The sequence below is a fragment of the Cetorhinus maximus genome, chromosome 20 (assembly GCF_964194155.1).
Source record: "Cetorhinus maximus chromosome 20, sCetMax3.hap1.1, whole genome shotgun sequence".
NCBI lineage: Eukaryota > Metazoa > Chordata > Chondrichthyes > Lamniformes > Cetorhinidae > Cetorhinus > Cetorhinus maximus.
In genome coordinates, this window is record NC_135898.1 from 23,122,487 (window position 1) to 23,141,979 (window position 19,493).

The following is a 19,493-nucleotide window of genomic DNA, read 5'->3' on the forward strand; positions in this document are numbered from 1 at the left end:
TCAGCTCCCACGACACTCAAGAAGCTTGACACCATCCAGGACAATGCAGTCCACTTGATTGGCACCACATCCAAAAACAGTCACTCCCTTCACCACCGACAGTAGCAGCAGTGGATGTGTAGCATCTACAAGATGCACTGCAGGAATTCACCAAGGCTCCTTAGACAGTACCTTCCAAACCCACGACCACTACCATCTAGAAGGATAAGGGCAGCAGATAGATGGGAACATCTGGAAGTTCCCCTCCAAGTCACTCACTATCCTGACTTGGAAATATATCGCCGTTCCTTCACTGTCACTGGGTCAAAATCCTGGAACTCCCTTCCTAACAGCACTGTAGGTGTACCTACACCACATGGACTGCAGCGGTTCAAGAAGGCAGCTCACCACCACCTTCTCAAGGGCAACTAGGGATGGGCAATAAATGTTGGCCCAGCCAGTGAAGCCCACATCCCATGAATGAATAAAAAAAATTTTAAAAGGTCCATGACCAGAAGTGTAGTCAATTCTGAGCAATTTGACCTGTTCACAGCATAAGATGGCTGATTCAGGATACTAGCAGCTCAACATCCTGCAACCAGTTCCACTGGAATCTGTCGTGTTGCCTCGTGAATGCAACACATGTGAACGCACATGTGGAGAGACACAGGGCTGGATCTCCAATCGGCTGTTACTCAAGTGGTGTGTTATTAGCCATTAATGTGCCTACCTTGTCTTATTTTGGGAACTCTGCTTCAGTTACATTGTGTGAGCCAGTCATTAGGAGTTTGCCAGAGGGGGAAGGAATTATGTGTCTAGAACAGGGATGTCAAACATCAGCCGGCTATCCAGACCTGGCCTGCGTGTGCTGTGCTGAAGGTTGTTGTGTGTCTTGGAGTGGTACATGAATCACCCAGGTACTCTTTTAATCAGCGAATAGGATCTGGAATACACTGCCTGAGAGTGTGGTGGAGCCAGATTCAGTTGTGGTTTCAAGAGAATTGGATAATTATCTGAAGAGAAAAAATTTTCAAAGCCATAGGGAAAAGGCAGTCAGGTGGCACTGAGGTGAACTGATCTTGCAGTGAGCCGGCACAGCCACAATGGGCCGAATGGCCTCCTTCTGTGGTGTAACCACTCTATGATTCTAGTCTGTGACTTTCATAGACTAGAATCTTCATAGCCAGAGGATTCGAGTACAGGAACAGGGATGTCTTGCTGCAATTGTACAGGGCCTTGGTGAGACCACATCTGGAATATTGTGTGCAGTTTTGGTCTCCTTATCTGAGGAAAGATGTACTTGCTATAGAGGGAGTGCTGCGAAGGTTTGCCCGACTGATTCCTGGGATGGCGGGACTGACGTTTGAGGAGAGATTGAGTCGATTAGGATTATATTCGCTGGAGTTCAGAAGAATAAGGGGGGATCTCATAGAAACCTATAAAATTCTAACAGGACTAGACAGAGTAGATGCAGGAAGGATATTCCCGATGGTGGGGGAGTCCAGAACCAGGGGTCACAGTCTGAGGATATGGGGTAGACCATTTAGGACTGAGATGAGGAGAAATTTCTTCACTCAGAGAGTGGTGAGCCTGTGGAATATGTTACCACAGAAAGTAGTTGAGACCAAAACATTGTATGTTTTCAAGAAGGAGTTAGATATAGCTCTTGGGGCGAAAGGGATCAGAGGGTATGGGGAGAAAGCGGAGCGAGCTATTGAGTTGGATGATCAGCCATGATCATATGAATGGCAGAGTAGGCTCGAAGGGCCGAATGGCCTACTCCTGCTCCTAGGTTCTATGTTTTCTATTAATTGGCCAAAACCAATCATAAAATCTATTCCAAAAATCTAATATGCTCCTCAGCAAAAGATAACTTTAATCTCTATCACAAGACTATTAATCTTGAAATAATGTTTGGTAACAGTCCTAACATGGCTGTTTCTAGCTGGCTGTTGCTATGCAGAAGATAGCAATTAACCTATGCCTCTGACCTTGCTATTGACATCCATGCCACACAAGTGCCAGGCAATGGCCATCTCCAACAAGAGAGAATCTAACCATCTCCCTTGATGTTCAATGGCATTACCATTGCTGAATCTCCCATCTTCAGCATCTTGGGGTTACCATTGACCAGAAACTGAACTGGACCAGCCATATAAATACTGTGGCTACAAGAGCAGGTCAGAGGCTGGGAATCCTGCAGGAAGTAACTCACCTCCTGACTCCCCAAAGCCTGTCCACCATCTACAAGGCACAAGTCAGGAGTGTGATAGAATACTCTCCACTTGCCTGGATGAGTGCAGCTCCAATACTCAAGAAGCTCGACACCATCCAGGACAAAGCAGCCTGCTTGATTGGCACCCCATCCACCATCTTAAATATTCACTCCCTCCATCACTGGTGCATAATGGCAGCAGTGTGTACCATCTACAAGATGCACTGCAGCAACTTGCCAAGCCTCCTGCAAAAGCACCATCCAAACCCAAGATATCTACCATCTAGAAGGATAAGGGCAGCAGATAGCAGGGCACCATGACCTGCAAGGTTCCTATCAAAGTACACACCATCCTGACTTGGAACTATATAATCGTTCCTGCAAAATCCTGGAACTCCTTCCTAACAGCACTGTGGGTGTTCCTACAACACATGGACTGCAGCAGTTCAAGAAGGTGACTCACCACCACCTTTTCAAGAGTAATTAGGAATTAGCCAATGTACGCTGGCGCTGCCAGCAACACCCACATCCCAGGAAAAATAATAAAAAAAGATTTCCAAGGAAAATTGAGCTTGCAACATTCGCCTCAGATTGTTGCTTTCTACTGTCTCTGTTACAGCTGTATCTGACACCTCATTCAGCAAAATCTGTATTTGGCATTCTGACAGAGGGTCAACGAGCAAGAACAGTAACAAATCATTTACACTGTAGGTCAGTAGGAAATGTGTCTCTTAATAAGAGGTTCAAATTGTTTGCACATACCGCTCTCGGCTGAATTTTACAGACCCTGGAGGCAGGGAGGCTGGGTGGGGGGAGGGGGGGGTGGCAGTGGGTACATAAAATTGGGCATCATGGCAGCAGGGCTATGCCCATCACATGCCCAACCCCAGATGAGGCATCAGTGAGCCCCTCACCCATCGGCCAATTCAGACCTTTAAATGCCCAATTAATGGTCACTCTGTGCTTGTTCCAGACTCCCTGACGCCCCTTCTTCAGGGGACTCACTGTAGTCCCAGTAGTGGCCAGTGCTCTCGGTGGCACTGCTGGGACAGGAGAACTGCAGGTGGAGGTCCCACCTCAAGCCAATTAACGACACCGGCCATTAAATGGCTTCAGGACAAGCTAGCCGCTGTGTAAGTGAATAGGTTTTGATTGAGTTAAAATCTCACTCACTGTATCTGATGGGGTGAGTATCCAGCAGCTTCAGGTGGAAGAATAAACACTGAGTTTGTTACTACAGAATAAATGCAATATATAATAATATACCCAATACAGCTGCTCCTCAAAATCCAATCATTCTTCCTTTTTCTCTAGCTGGTTTTCAAGCCTGTGACATTTTGACATCATGGCATTAGAAGGTTGCCTGAAGTCAAGAGTCGGAACCCAAACTGTTGAAGATTTGATTTACAGTGTGGTCAGGGATCTACAGTCTGGGTTTGAAGCTCCCCAATTGTTTTTTACTTCCCACTGCAATCTGATCTTGGATTTAATCTCCAAAATTAGCGAATGGTGTGCCCCTATCTTACTGAAACAACTAACATTAAGAAATAGAGATTGTTTAAGTGTTATATTTATATTTGTGGGTGTTTGGAATGAGTTTTAGCTTTAAAGTTTAAGTTTGATTTGTATTTCTGTATCTGTGTTAAGGGAGGTCAAATGGAGTTTTAGTTTCACTTTAAAAGGCTGCTTGCATTTCTAATAAGGAGTTTATGACTGCTGTAAAGTAAAGGTAAATACACAAGAGTAGAAAAACAGTGCTGTTGCCTAGGGGGCCACTTAGGCAAGTTCCTCCCACAGACATACACACAGAAGAAGACAGCAGTTTGGTTTGAAAGCTGTTGCAGTTCAGCTGGTTTTGGAGTTGCTGCAGCAAAGCAGACAAATAGAAGTCCCAAGCTAAAGAAAAACCCCAAAAATCCAAGGGAGTGGAAGAGGGGAAAGTTCAAAGGAGACCTTGTAGTCAAAAGAAGGACAGGAAGCTGGGAAAGGGTCCTGTTAAGTGAAGTTAAGAGTGAGGGGCAGAGAGAAAGGCTCCAAGCTTCAGATTTAAAGTGAGAACAGCTTGTAAGAAGGTTCAAAGAGACGACTGATTCTTTGCTATGGAAGCAATGGTGTACTGTTAAGGCTGAGTTGGTGAGAGAGAGTGCATGAAAGACAGCTTGAATGCATGTGGTGACCCAGGGAAGAGGAACATTAGAAGGAGAGTTCAAAACCCTAGAGGTGAACCCTTGTGGAAGGCATCTGAGTGAAAACGTCAGTTTGGGAAAAGATTCCAAGGTGAGGTCTTAGAGAGTGGAGATTGGAAACCCTCGTGTGAAGGATGGAATTCAGTGAGACTGGTTAGCTCACGGTGTGACAAGCGTCTGGGTGGAGTTGAGATCCATAGCATCTGGTTGAGGTGGCATCTGCCACTTGAGGTCAGAGTGTGATATGTCTGACCACAGGGTGCCATAGGTTTACATGGATTGGGTACTTACTGTGTACTTTAAAGTATAAGGTGGCTTTTGTGACTTGTGTTATCCTTACAAATCTGTGTATATCTGTAGAGGTATAGTTGTGGGTGAAGGAGTATTGTAATATAGTTCATCTTTTCTTGTTGAATAAATGTTTTATTCTTTTGTAAAACGTTCATCAGCTGACTCCTGTGACTCTGTTCAGTAGCTACTCTCCACATGTTTAAACAAACAAATAAAAGTTAGTATCTTTCAGGCCGGGTTCCACCCTGGGATCAGGCTTGTCCAGTGGTAATCTCAGCTGGGGATCATAACAACTAACTAGGTTCTTTTTTATTGTGAATCTTATGCTCATCACAAGAGGGATCTTGGTGCTAATGAAGGGAAAATTTTCCATTTCAGATAGCAGTGCCAACATTCAGCATTCTGAGGTTAGGAACAGAATAGATTAGAAAGAGTAGAGTTGCCTCTTCCTTCCTCAGCTCCAACCTTAGAAGAAAATAAATATCTTCTGGTATTAATATCATTACTTTATCATCTGAATGAGTTTGTCAAATTAATGCAAAATCAGCGACAAGATTTGTTTTGGGGGCTCCATGCCAATCCCTGCACCAGTCAGAGGAGAGTTTTATTCTATCATTTATGGCCATGTTTGATTTTTCTATTCTTTCATGGGACGTGGGCTAGGCCAGCATTTATCACCCCATTCCTAAATGCCCTTGTTCAGAGGGCATTTAAGAGACAGCCACATTGCTGTGGGTCTGGAGTCACATGTAGGCCAGACCAGGTATGGACAGCAGATTTCCTTCCCTAAAAGACGTTAGTGAACCTGGTGGGTTTTTACAACAATGGTTTTGTGGTCATCATCAGACTTTTAATTCCAGATTTTTATTGCATTCAGATCTCACCATCTGCTGTGGTGGGATTCAAACCCAGGTCCCCAGAGCATTACCCTGGGTCTCTGGAATACTAGTTCAGTGACAATACCACTATGCCACCACCTCCTCCACGTCAATTAGGAACTGCCCATAGGATACTTACACCAGTCAGATTAGAGTTTTATTCTATCATTTATGGTTATGTTTGATTCCAGTGTGAAAGATTTCCTGTCTAATTCACTGTACAATTCATTCCCCTGAATCAGCACCTCTAATGGGAATAATGGTCAAACATTTTTTTCTATATTTTGGAAATAACCATAAAACAGTGACTTTTTTTTCAACATTTGACAACATACAAGATTAATTGGAACCTGACCTCCCATGTCGTGCTCTAAAACAGGCATTGTAACCCCAAAAAGAACAAGCAGTAAAGTTTGCAGGGAGTGCTGGTTGGAATATTATGAGCTTGTAACCCTTGATTTTCAGATTACTTAGTTAATAGTGAACAATCACAGGCTGTGGGCCCATGATTTCTTGGCCACCGCTCCTTGTGATAATCTCTCCTTGTTTGAGGAATCGGGCCTCTGATATCTTAATAAAATATCACCAGAGAAAGGAGATAAAGGTGAACCAGAGAGCATTTGGAGTGTGGTGAAGTTAACGAGATGGTTTGTTTGAGTTTCTTTTCCTTACCTCTCAGTGCTGAAGGCACTGAACTCGGCACACCTACCGCTACAATACCTCAGCCCAGTCAGACTTCTTAAATGTGTGAGCCTCATAGTGAGTATCAGTGCCCTATACAACCCTGGAGATTGTCACACACGTCCTATCTATCTGATGTCATTGTGGGCATAATGTGTCCCCACCCTATCCATTTCTAGTAATATAACATTGGTGTGTCTGCTGTGACTCTCATTTTTACTGTAATACATTTTTGAACTTACACTTCCACCTCCCATTCACTTGTAATGTTTGTAGCATTTTCTAAGCATGTAAACTGCAACTCCCATGTTAATGATTCTCAAGGGTAAATTAACCCACAAACAGTGTAATGACAGTTGTAATCCATGGGGTTTATAATGGAGGAAGCTTGATGGAATTTTGAAGTATGTTGACAACTGTAATATAGATATATATAATATATATGTATATATCTGTATATGTGGCCTAGAAAAGGTTTGCATGCTTATGGTTGTCCCATTGTTTGATCCCATTCTATTTTTATCTTTTGTCAATAGATTCCTCATTCTGGAACAATGGATCAATCTCACACTACTCTGCAGCAAGGAGTCCATGCCTCTCACCTTGGCACACAGCCGGGGCAGTCACTGCACCACAGAAGCCCCTCCCAGCACCCACGGCAACTGCAGCAGGCAGGCGCTGGTGCTCATTCACATAGCGAATTGTCTTTCAACCCATCTTCAGTTATGGAAGGTCAGGCAAGTGGCCAAGGAGCAGCTGATGTTCCAGAACCTTCTCTGGAAGTAAGTGTGGCATTTTTTTTTTAACCATCTCTTCATGTACTCTCAGCTTCCTTTAAGTGAATAGTAACCACAGGACTATTCACGTAACAGGAATATTGGCTTTATCTTAATTTCTAACTGAATGGTCATGAATTCTTTATACAGTGAATCTATCCAACCCCTTCAGACTTTATCTTGGAATTGTGGTTTCAGTAAGATTGGGCATTTCCACAGTTCTCTAAAGGAACCTGTACCAATCCATAGCTTTGACAGATTTTTGTCCTGAAAAATCTTACACAAAAACATCTCTGTAAAATTAACTGGCAATAGATATTTCACCAATCACAACTCCACGTGATGTGGACCCTGATTTCATTCATGGGGCTTGATTTTCAATCAGCTGTGGGGGCGAGGTTGGGTGCGGCCGTGCTTTGAAAAAGCGCCCCTGGATGGTGTGTCAGTCTTCCAATGCCTCAGGAATGGACTGCAATTTTCAAAGATTGGGCAAGGGTGGTAGAGCCACCAACCTGCACACCTCTGTTAACTGCCCGTTAAGATCCTGGAAGAGCATATTAACAGGCTGAGGAGGGCCAGAAGATGGTTTTCAAATTGCAGATCAGGAAAACGCAACAGTATGTTGCACGTTAGACCAATGCAGGGAGCCATTTAGTGCTGTTTCTGCTGAAACACGGAGCGGGTTAGTGCTTTTTCATTGACTGTTTGGCCACTTGTCTACACCATGAGGCTGCTAGCCCTATGATCTTCTGCCTCCTTTATTCTGCAAGGCAATGGCAAGCCCAGTAATAGCTATCGTTTGCCTTTGAGGATTGCACTTCGGAGTCAGTTCCTGCCTCCTGGCGATGCTGAGCTCACCTCCAGCCTAAATACGGGATCTGCATTTTAAAAAACATGTCACATCAGTGAGCCAGCCAGGGTCAGGACCCGGAAATGCTCCAGTTGTTGGGTTCCCGATCCCCAATTGAAAATGAAGCCCTTAGCTATTGTAATCGATCGGGACGAGGACTATGCTACAACTGGTTTCAGTGCCCAGAAACTAAGCAAGAGAAAAATCACAGTTGAATAGTCTGTCAATCCTGTTTAGGTTCATACAAAAAGAATGTCCACTTGGCACCCATTCAGGTACAGCAGAAAATGGACATTTTCAAGAAAAGGCTTGTTGCAAAGGCAGAGTGGTTATAATAAGAGAGACTCGAATTTTCACATAGTCAGGGAGTAGAACAGCATGAGCCCCAAAGGCAACAAATTTCTTCAGTGTATTTGCAAGAGTTTTCAGAAACATTATGTTCTTGAACAAAAATGAGAATCCATCCAATGGAGGTAACCTACTGACATAGATAGGGAATTTATTAGGGAGTAGGAGACAGAGAGTAGAGATAATGACTATGCACTCAAATTGTCAGTAGTGTCCCTTGGGGATCCAGATTAGGGCCTCAGCTTTTCACTATATTTATGCATTGGGCGGAATTGTCCCAGATTTGCACTATGTATAATATAGTGAAAAGCTGAGGCCCCAATACGGATCCCCAAGGGACACGACTGACAATTTGAGTGCATACTCATTATCTCATTTTACCCACCGGCCGATGGCGGGTTTTCATGCCGTATCGTCCAAACTCGTTGCAATACTCATGCATTCCCAGGAAACATACCTTTTCCATGATGGGCGGGCTCTCATTTGCCCACCACACCATCACCTCGCCGCTTCATCACGCTGGACGCCATATTCAAAGTACAGCCGTGCGAACACAACTCAGTGCTTCCAGCCCATGACTACTGCAGGGAGATGTCTTCCCCAAGCAAGACCTTGCCCAGCAGGCATTGAAAAGCCACCCACATATGACGATCTGGTGGGTAGAGACCTACCCGTGAGCCCCCTAAAAGTGATGTGGTACTGCCTGTGAAGTCTGGGCGCTGCTGACTGTTAGTGCTGACTGAAGCAAGGAAGGCAACCAAACCTTGAAGTCCCAAGTGAAGTGCAGGCCGTCAGGTGCACATCGCATAAGTGCTGTTGCGAAACGCGTCAGCGTGTCTTCCCTACGATGTGGACGGATGATCCAGCGGGGTGGGGGGTGAGTCTGGCGGGCTGGCCTTATAATATGCTGACGTATTACAATGAGGTTCCTGACGTCCGATGGTGGAGAATGTGGCCCGCTGTTGGCAGGCTGAGCGGATGATCGCAAACTGGTTTCACGTCACCGAACACGCCCAATGCCAGCGGGCACGGAAAATCCCGGCCATGGACTTAGACAAAGAAATAGAGAGCCATGTATGCAAGTTTGCTGACAATACTCGGTTAGGTAGGGTAGCACAGTAAATAGTGTAGGGGGGGAGTGGAAAATTACAATGGAAAGTTGATGGAGTTAAATGAGTGGAGGTCAATGTGGAGAAATGTGTCTTCATCCACTTTGGGTCTAAGAAAGTAATTCAGAGTATTTTTTAAATGATGAGAAAGTAGGAACTGTGTAAGATCAGAGAGATTTAGCATCTATATACACAAAGGAAGTGGGCATGTACAAAAAAAAAATTAAAAAGCTACTAAAGTTCTTTACTTCAAGGGACATAACGGTTATATAAAGCCCGGGTTAGATCCCATGTGAAGTACTGCATTCAGTTCTGGGCACCACACCTCAGAAAGCTATTTTAGCTTCGAAGGAGGTGCAGCAGAGATTCACCAGAGCAACGCTGGGGATTAAAGTGTTAAACTCTGAGGACATGTCTCACCAGTTAGGCTTGCATTTCCTGATGTATAGAAAATTAAGAGGTAATTAATGTGTTTAGAATGACTGAAGGAGTTGATGGGTTAGATAGAGAGAAACCATTTCCTCTGGTAGGGCAAGTCCAGAACAAAGAAGCATAGTGATTTCAGGAGTGACGTCAGGAAGCACTTCTTCACACAAAAGGTAGTGGAAATCTGGAACTCTGTTGCTGGAAAAGCTGGGGGTCAACTGAAAATTTCAAAACCGAAAGAGAGAAATTTTGTTGAGTGAGATATAAGGAGCAAAAATGGAGTTGAGGTACAGATCAGCCATGATCTAAACGAATCATAGAACAGATTTCAGGGACTGAATGGCTTTGCCCAGTTCCTAAGAAAGAGGAAAGGGGATAAAGTGCTGGGTTTAAAAATCATTAACTGTGAAGTAGTTTTATAGGAGCAAAGTATATCATTGGTGAGTAGTTTTCAGAAAAGTTGGGATCATGTAAACATTTCCTGGACAATTCACAGTGGTATGTGCAATAAATTATTAGTATTGAATGAAGTTGGATTTGAAACCAATTACAAGAAGTGTTCTATGGTACTGTTGCAGTGAAAAAGAAAGTGGCTGTCCCTCAGTGAAGATGTTTAAGCTAAATTCTTTGCATGTTTTTTGCCAAAGAAATGTAAATATTGTCATCGTACTGACAAAATAGAGAAATGTACATTGTTGTGCGTTTTGTAATTATTGGAGCTGCTGTTTAATCTCCGTGAAGCTTACTCGTGCTGAAATGAAAATGATACAGAGGATGGCAGCTGAGAACTATAGGGCCAATATTAACCTGCCTACCCAGTAGAAAACTGGGAGGGCAGTCAGTTAAAATTACTTTGGTGACTAAGTCGCTGATGCCCAATCTCCGCTAGTTAACCTACTCTTCTGAGCACGCTAGAAAGCCACCTGCTAGTAGGCGGTGGATCCTTGTTTGAAAATGCAGATCAAACTTCAATGAGTTATCAGGATCAGGGTGGTATTCTAACCAGTGGCCAGTGCAGTCTGGGCTAAAACAGTTAAGCTTTTTAAACTTACCTTGTGGGGTTGGGTGTACTCTTTTAGACCATACAGTTTAGCACCACCCTCCATTATTTGCCCAATCACAAGACCCTGCCAAAACCCCTCTCTGTGCTGCATCAAATGCCAGGGACCATTTGGCTTACCCAAATGCCAGGGACCATTTTTTTGTTCCTTTGCCTCCTAACATTACACTCCTACTTACCAGCTTCAGGCAGATAACTGTCATACCGATGAAGCCTTGGAGTTAAAATTGCCTGAACTTCACAAGATGATTGGCAGCCAACTTCAGCCCAATTTCTGCCCCGAGTTAAAATCGGGATTAGGGGCTGAAATTTACATTCCCCAGTGAGAAAGTTGGTGGTGAGCCCGTCCCGCTCCAGCAGGTGACCCCACTGCCATTTAAAGCACGGAGGGGCATTAATTGCCTCAGGACAAGACTTGTGTCCCCACCTGGTGAAGTCCCACCTCCTAGAGTGGTCAGCCATTGAAATGGCTGGCAGCTCTCTAGTTGCAGCAGCGCTACTGGGAAGGGTGGTCACTGCTGGAACTGCATCCAGTTCCCAATGGAGATCTTCACCGGATGGAGAGGTTAAGTTGGGGGGCATTTTCAGCAGGACCAAGGTACGAGGCCCCAGTGGGGGGGGGGCAGGGGGTGGGGACTGGGGTACACAGGCCAGTGCGGGGAGGGGAAACCTGGGAGGTGGAGGGGGAGTTTTAGGATAGGTTCTGGGGGCCCGTAAAGGTCCTGCAGCCCTTTCCTGCCAATCGCCCGTAATGACCTGACCATTGATTGGCCCAAGGTTAAGTGGGTCACCCAACACCTCCTGCTGTCATGCATAAAATTGCAGTGAGGAAGCGAGCAGGCAAGTAGGCTCCAGGAATGGCACCCATGGCATTACACCCAATTTTACCACCCCTGCCTGCCTGCCAACCCACCCTGGGGAGTGTAAAGTTTTCCCCCATGTGTCTGCACTTTGCCAGCCATCCATAGTCTAAAAACATATCCCAGAACAGTTCATCCGTTAATCAGTGTTTGTCCACTTCTTCCCCTTTTCTGTTGAAGGTGACAAACTCTTGATACATTAATCACTTTGTCCTATTCATGGCAATGATTATCTGTTTCAACCACTGAAAAAAACACCACAGGTGTGAAATGCATTCCAAATTCCTTCAATAATCAAACTCCATCAACTGTGCTTGTTTCAAAAAACATTTTAATTTTCTGCCAATTTTCTCCCTTCCCTCACATCCCCTGGAACTGACTGATTTCTGGGTATAGAGCCATGGATGCTGAGGAGTCACAGTACCTTGTTTAAGTGACCATTTAAGTCAGTTTTCTGTCTGACTAGCAGCGGACACAGGGCTCCGAACACTGACTGGAAGATTTGGGCTGATAAGTTTGAGAATATAAGGGAAAAAAATTAAGATCATGTCCTTTAGTCTTGTAAAATGATTTGGATGTTATTATTCTTAAGTCTCTGCAAAGCTGTCAACCCTGGGCATTAATTTCTAGGCTGGAATTTGTTTAGTATTTTTTCTGCTGAGTCATTTTAAATAGTTTTAATTCAATCATCAAATTCAGTTAATATGTTGCAAAAGAATAAAATCAGAATTGTTTTTAAATTTTTGTTCCCTTTTGTTTCCTAGCTTCTTCCAGAGATCACAAACCCAGATGAACTGCTGTCCTACCTAGGGCCTCCAGACATGCCAAACAACAGCAATGATGATCTCCTTTCCTTGTTTGAGAACAACTGAAATGCTTCCCTTTTTTTACACAATGGGTGACACGGCCACAATATCCCTCGCTCCATCTCCACTGAAGCTCGGCCGAGACTGCGCACTGTCCTGCACTGTTGGCAGTGAAAACCTATTTGCAGATGTCTGTGTGGACAGTACTGGTAGGAGATCCTCCCACCCAGACCCATTGTAAAATGTCATCTTGCACCTTTAGTGTTCTAAACATCTTTAGAACACTAGGATACGGACCAGGTTGGAAAGTTTGACAAGCTAGAAGAAAGCAGATATTAGGAATTGTCTAACTACCACCAATGGTTGTCAAAGAATCAGCAGAATAATCTTTTGCTACTAATGCCACAAATCTTGCCTGGATTTCAAGGTGTTAGAAGGCAATTGATGAGAAAGACTTCAATGCAGCAATTAGCCCTGGGCCACTAATTGCAAAAGTTTTTTAAAATTCAACTCAGTAATGTTGAGGATTATTCTCCACATTCACTGTTGAAGTGAGGACTGTGACATCCTAGGAATCAAATGCCTTGTACAGGAGGAAGCTGAAAAACAAAAATAAAAGGGAACTTGAAAAACCTCCTTCTCAAGTACAGTGGCTTTCCTGGATCCCTACAGTTCCTGTGTAGAAGGAATGGATGGACACTAACACTGACTTCAGAATTATTGAATAGAACGCAAAAAAATTATGATCAATTAATAAAATAAAGCACAAAAGATTCTAAGTGTGCAATGTAGGGAGACTACAGCACTGAAAGGAAAGAGATCTCTTCTTTTACACTGTAATGGAACATTATCACTGCCTACATTTCACAACCTGTGAGTAAAGATGTTGGACATCGTATCATTGTAATATAAAAGGAGTACACAGAGGTGATTAAATGACAGAATACTGTGTTATTATTCCATTTTGATGTCCTCACTCCTTTTGACCATTTTTGTTTTTTTGTATATTTGAAAGAAAAGACCATTCCCTGATCTTAATGGAGACTTATCTGAACACACCAATACTGTTCTACATGCTGTAGCTTTTGTACCAAGTCCATGTGGCACCAAAAAAATAAGCTTTCTTCCTTTTTAAAGTACTATGGAGAAAGGGTGGCAGTGACCTTTGGCAAAGCAATTGACAACAGCACACTACAAATGTCATTCATTTTAATGCTGCTGACCATTGCAGGTGAAAGGCAACATTTTTATACACCTTACAGTGAGAGAGATGGTTCAAAACAATACAATCATTACCGAAAATAATCTTTGTCCTCGCTTTCTGTATATGCAGGTCACTTGTTTTGGGGGGGCGGGGGGGAGGTGTTAAATGTATATTTCACCAGTTCTATTGGGCTACAGCAGTTCAAGATGTCCATGAACTATTTAAGATGGCTCAGATGTGTAAATCGATATTTGTGTAGGTTTGGGTTTTAAGTTTATTGAACCTATTTCCTTTGTTAGGATTTTCTAGGGATGTATTGAAATCTGTGAGACAATAAAAGCTCATTGTCCTTTGTTTAACTTCTATAATTTTTTCTTTAAACAATTGTTTTGATAGAGGAACTTAAATTTTAATACAATAATCGATACTATCCGCTGAAAGTCTTGCTTCTACATCAGTTCCAGGATATGAAGAGCTGGACTGCTGCTTTTAAAAACATTCAATTTGGATCCAAAACAAATAAATGAGATACAAAGAAAATACGCAGAGAGTGACTGAGGCCGGGATGTTTCTGCCCCGTTGTGGGTGGGACCCGCCGTGGGTAAGGCGGCCCCCCCAGCCAGAAGTCCATTGACTTGCGGCGGGACCGGAAGATCACGGCAGTGGGCGGGTGCAGAAAATTCCCGCCCTGAGTGTCTGAAAAGAGAAAGGCAGCTTGACATTTAGGTGGAACTCCTCAACTAAACTGATGCAGACAAGAGGAGGAAGCCCCTTTTATAGGCCTGAGCAAAACAAAGCGAGGAGACGAATTGGTACAAATATGCAATTTTCAGAAAATGCAGCAAATGAGTTCAGTCGCCAGAAAAGAGAATGTAGGGCGCTCAGACTGTGTACAGGTCAGGCATGTGACAGGCGAAAGTGGAATTAAATATCTCCAAACAGTGGAGAAAGCAATGGAATGTGGATAAGAGAAAAAATTATGGGGTGGGGTGGGGTTGGGGGCGATTAGAGCTGGGATCAGAAATTGCTGAGTTATTGTTCATATTGAAGGGATGATCAGTCGTGCCTGGGTGGAAGATGAGACACTGTCCAGATGGATAGTGTGAACTGTAAAATACAAAAGAGACTGCATCGGTATAATTCTCAGGTTTTGTTTTTCTTAATTCTCCCATGTTTTCTTTTAATTAACCAGCACCATTTCCTGTGCAAAGGTTCAAGCAGGCAGCTAACTCATGGGCCCATCAATGCTGCGTCATTGTCAAGAAATGTTTATGGGTCACATAGAATAACTTGATCTCTAACCTTCTCTCTCTCTCAACTAGTTTCTGCCTTGTGTTTGCCCTGCAGTGCCAGCTATGTTTATTAATTAATGTGTGGAAATCACGTAGCAAACTTGGTTCTGACTAGCTGTTTACCCAGTATATTTGTACATTAAGGCGCCTGTTATCTTGACTTTGAATTATCAAACAAAATGGGAAAGGTTCCAGACTTCCATTACCTTTTGTGACATCACCCGAGAAGAAGCTACCTTTTAATTTTTACATTAAGCCCCCCTTGTTCCAGACTCCCCCACCAGAGGAAATAGTTTCACTCCATCTATCAAATCCTTTAATCATCTGAAACACCTTAATTATATGCACCTCTCAATCTTCTATACCCAAGCGAATACAAGCCTAGGCTGTCTCTAAATTTAACCACTTTAGCCCCAGTGACATTCTGATGAATTTGCGCTGCACTCCTTCATGGCCAATATATCCTTCCAGAGGTGCAGTACCCAGAACTGCAAAGAATCTCAATGGAGTCTAACCAGAGCTTGCTGTTGGAATTCCTTCTCCAAATTTCCTTATCACATTGTGCTTAAAATACCTGGGACTGCCCTTAACCTAACAATGCAGAATCTATTGTCAAGATGCTACTCTGAAGCTTGATACTCCCATTCTAGCAAACATAGGGGAGATGGTGCATAGTGGTAATGTCATTGGACTAACATTCAGGAGGCCCAGGTCAATGCTCTGGGGACATAGGTTCAAATCCCACCATGGCTGGTGGAATTTAAATTCAATTAATAAATCTGAAATTGAAAGCTAGTCTCAGTAATGGTGATTATAAAACCAATCATTGATTGTTGTAAAGAGCCATCCATTTGGGCCTACACATATCTCCAGATCCACGGCAATGTGGTTGACTCTTAACTGCCCTCTGAAATGGACTAGCAAGCTACTCAGTTGTGGCAATTAGGGATAGGCAACAAATGCTTGCTTTGCCAGCAATGCCAACAATGTTTCATGAAAGAATTTTTAAAAAATGCTGAATTCTACTTTTAGATTGACTCCATTCAAAGAAATTTTCTAAAATTTCTGCTCCATACAAACTTAACAAGAGTTAAAGATTCCCCTGGCTACTGGGATTTCAGCATCACTGTTTATTGCCCATATGTGCTTATGTTTGTATGCCTGTTTATGTGTGCATGCTTGTCTCCTTGTTGAGCCTATCCCTTCTACAGTATGTTACCAAACAGTGTGCACTTGGGGGATTTAACAGTAGCAAGTAATAACATGACTCGTTGAATGAAGCCTTTGTGCAGGTTATCAACTGAGATATGGGAGTGTTTCTCTTTTTTTGTTTGTATCTCAGGTTTGTCTAATACACAGAAAAAGGCACACAAGCACATATACACCGCACATACATGCCCTGAGAAGTTCTTTATCTTCCGTTCAGTTTCTATGAAGCAGGATTGCTTGATAACTAAATAAACACGCACGATGTTTCTGGCAGGAGTATTAGTACTGACCCATCTACTAATTCAAATTACCCAACAGTTTCCTCCTCATGTTTCTGGCTCTGCATGCCTTTCCCATCAAGAATTCATCCAGGATTTCTGTTGTATCACACCTTCAGTCCACAATCCTAATGTCCTCTTGCTTAAAGGCCTTCATTTTCTGGTATTTCTCCATACATTAAACTGTGTTAAATTTAATCCTCACCCTACAAAAGACCTTTCCTGAAGCTAGGTTCTCCATACCTATGAAAATCCAGGGCAGACAGTCTTTCTCTACAGCTCAGATCTCAAAGTTCAGGAATCATCCTGCTTTGGGCTTCCTCCATCTGCATCTTTTCTACATGTTGAAGTGGGATCTGGCTTTGGTGAAGCTGTCTGTGTAATAAAAAAAGAGAAAATGCTGGGAATACTCAGTGAATCTGGCAGTATCTGTGGAAAGAGAACTAGAATTAACATTTCAGGTTGATGATCTGTCATCAGAACTGGAAAAATTTGAGAGACGTAACCGGTTTTAAGCAAGTACAGAGGCAGGAAAAGGTGGGGAGGGTAGGGAACATGTATCACTCTTTGCTTTCCATCTTTCAGTCATTCCTCAATGCAGCCTAATGATTTGCCACCTGTCCAGTGGTCATAGCTTGTGAATCTGTCTGTTTCATGGGGATTTGTTAAGTGCCTTCCTGAAATCCAGATAATTGGCATCGCCCTTAGCCACTAGATCTGTAACCTCCCCATAAAATGAGTAAATTGGTCATTCATTTAGTTTGTCAAAAAAAGGTGGGGTCAGGATCCCTATATGAGGGCTTGAATTGGAATGGTATAATGGAAGGTTAGACTTGGAAATGGCCATTGTTGATTTTACCATTTGTCATTTTAAGGGCAACATTTTAATTAATACTTGTTTATGATAACTGACCTAATTTTTAATGAACTTCAACTGCAAATCCTTGCATAGAACATGAGCTTCAAGCACAGCAGTAACACATGCCACACAAATAACGTCAGGTTTCAAACTGTTTCGTTTATTTTCTGGTAGCAGGTTCTTTGTGTAAGTATTTTAGATTTGAGTTGAAAGTACAGGCTGATTTTCAACTCATTGCTTGTTTGTGGGGCTAGCTACAACTGACCAGATTGGCCAGGTCCAGTACTGTTCACAAGTAAAGAGTTGTAAATCACATGTAACCAAATGTCAGAACAGAGGAAAACAATAGAGGGTGGAACTTGACCATTCAACTGCATTGAAGACGCTGGACTGGAGTGCAGCCTGGTAGCACTATGTAGGTGTAGGCCAGACCCTGCTGCACTACTGAGCCACCAGATTCTTATCTCAAATTTCCTATCGTAAATTACGGAGGCCGAGACAAGGTGCATCTTTGGAGGGTGGAAGGGCAGGTTGGATACCTAGTCTGCTGATTTCACATGTCTACTAGTACTGGCTCTGAATAATGTGACAAAATTGGAGGCCAGTTTGCTCATCTCTTGCTCAGGAAATGATGTGTGATCTCACCTGGAATAGGCCAATATATAAATTAGCAAAACTGAAATTAAAACATATCTCCGCAGTTTGATTCTCCTAGTCCCAACAGATGAGCAATAATTATATAGGGAAAGCATTGTTTGGACCAAGGCAGCAAGAGGAAAATACTTTTCCTTTCTAACATCACTACTGTTGAAATTAACTTGTTATGCTGCCTCTTCTAACTGATTCTTTCCCCGGACCACAAAACTGGAATTCCATACCTCTCTCTGTCTTCTTCCTCTGAAAATCTCCAGGCTTTTTCTCTTTCCAACTTTTGCTGTACTGTGGCCCTTAGCGCTTCACCTGAGTTTCAGTTTTAAAAAGATTCAAAATCAGTTCAACAACAGTGACAAAAATCATGCAACATTTTTTTTAGATATCCTGATCTTTGAGCATTGGTAAAGGTTCTTTCGGTTAACGTAATTGAAGATAAAGACTCTATCGTGATCTTAGTTAGTCATCAAACACATACTTTGTAAAAATAGAGTACAGGTCACTTCTTACATGTGTCTTTCATTTAACTTTGACACAACAAGGCCAGATGGGTGATGGGCCAAAATGGACAATAGCCTCTCTAAGTTGGCTACCAATTTCTCACTGACAATTTAGGTGACTTCATCAGACATAATAACTTTGAAGATATTGTCTCCTAATAAATATCTTACAGCTCAGTGATTGGCAATAAGTGAAATTGGTTCATAAAATTTAGTAATTTCATTTATATTTAATTTCATTAGTGTTTCAATCTTACTTCAGATATTGGCACCTTTTCAGGTATGGAAATATAATATTGATCTAATACAGCTATGATGAATTTCAGTGCTGTATTGACACTGCACCAGTTGCACTAAAACATATAATGTACCAATAGCTGCACCGAATTACTGAGCTATACTGACAAGTTTTCATGTATTTTGTGAAACATTATTGAAACAACCAGATATATTGATTAAACTTCAACTACCATTTTATCAGGGTTTTCTAACACTCATGACAGAGACCCATCAGTATCAAAAACAAAAATACCTGGAAAAACTCAGCAGGTCTGACAGCATCTGCAGAGAAGAATACAGTTAACGTTTCAAGTCCGTATGACTCTTCAACAGAACTGAGGAAAAATAGGAAAGAGGTGAAATATAAGCTGGTTTAAAGGGAGGGGGGTGGGACAGGTAGAGCTGGATAGAGGGTCAGTGATAGGTGGAGATTGCCAAGAGATGTCATAGACAAAAGGACAAAGAGGTGTTGACGGTTGTGATATTATCTGTATCATTTTGGAGCTTTCCCACGTTCTGAAAAGTGAGTCAGGCTGTACTTGAATGGTTACATTTCCATGTATGTAGAATTACACAGGGAGACCATTCAACCCTGCCAGTCTATATTGGTGTTTATCTTCCACACAAGTAGTCCTTATTGCAATGCCTGCCCTGATCTCATATCCCTACATTCCCACTTCCTTTAACCACCTATCTAACCTATTCTTAGATGTTGAAATGGACTTTGGTCCATGCACTAATTCCAGTATTGCATTC

At 42.7% G+C, this 19,493-nt stretch overlaps 1 protein-coding gene and 1 long non-coding RNA gene across 5 annotated transcripts in view; one reads left to right on the forward strand and one right to left on the reverse strand.

Moving 5' to 3' along the window:
* The window catches only part of LOC144694965 (zinc finger MIZ domain-containing protein 1-like), a 183,393-nt gene extending 169,966 nt beyond the window's left edge, over positions 1–13,427 (forward strand). For all 4 annotated transcript variants that reach the window (XM_078565781.1, XM_078565784.1, XM_078565785.1 and 1 more), the window contains 2 exons: positions 6,767–7,012; positions 12,424–13,427. In XM_078565781.1, coding sequence (XP_078421907.1) covers positions 6,767–7,012; positions 12,424–12,531 — 354 coding nt within the window. In that variant the 3' untranslated portion in view covers positions 12,532–13,427. The remainder of the gene's footprint in view (positions 1–6,766; positions 7,013–12,423) is intronic.
* Positions 12,934–18,970, reverse strand: LOC144694974 (uncharacterized). The gene is made up of 2 exons (XR_013579843.1): positions 16,692–18,970; positions 12,934–14,776 (listed from the first exon to the last, which is right to left on the reverse strand). It is a non-coding gene; the product is annotated as an uncharacterized LOC144694974 (long non-coding RNA).
* Positions 18,971–19,493: the final 523 nt, after the last annotated feature.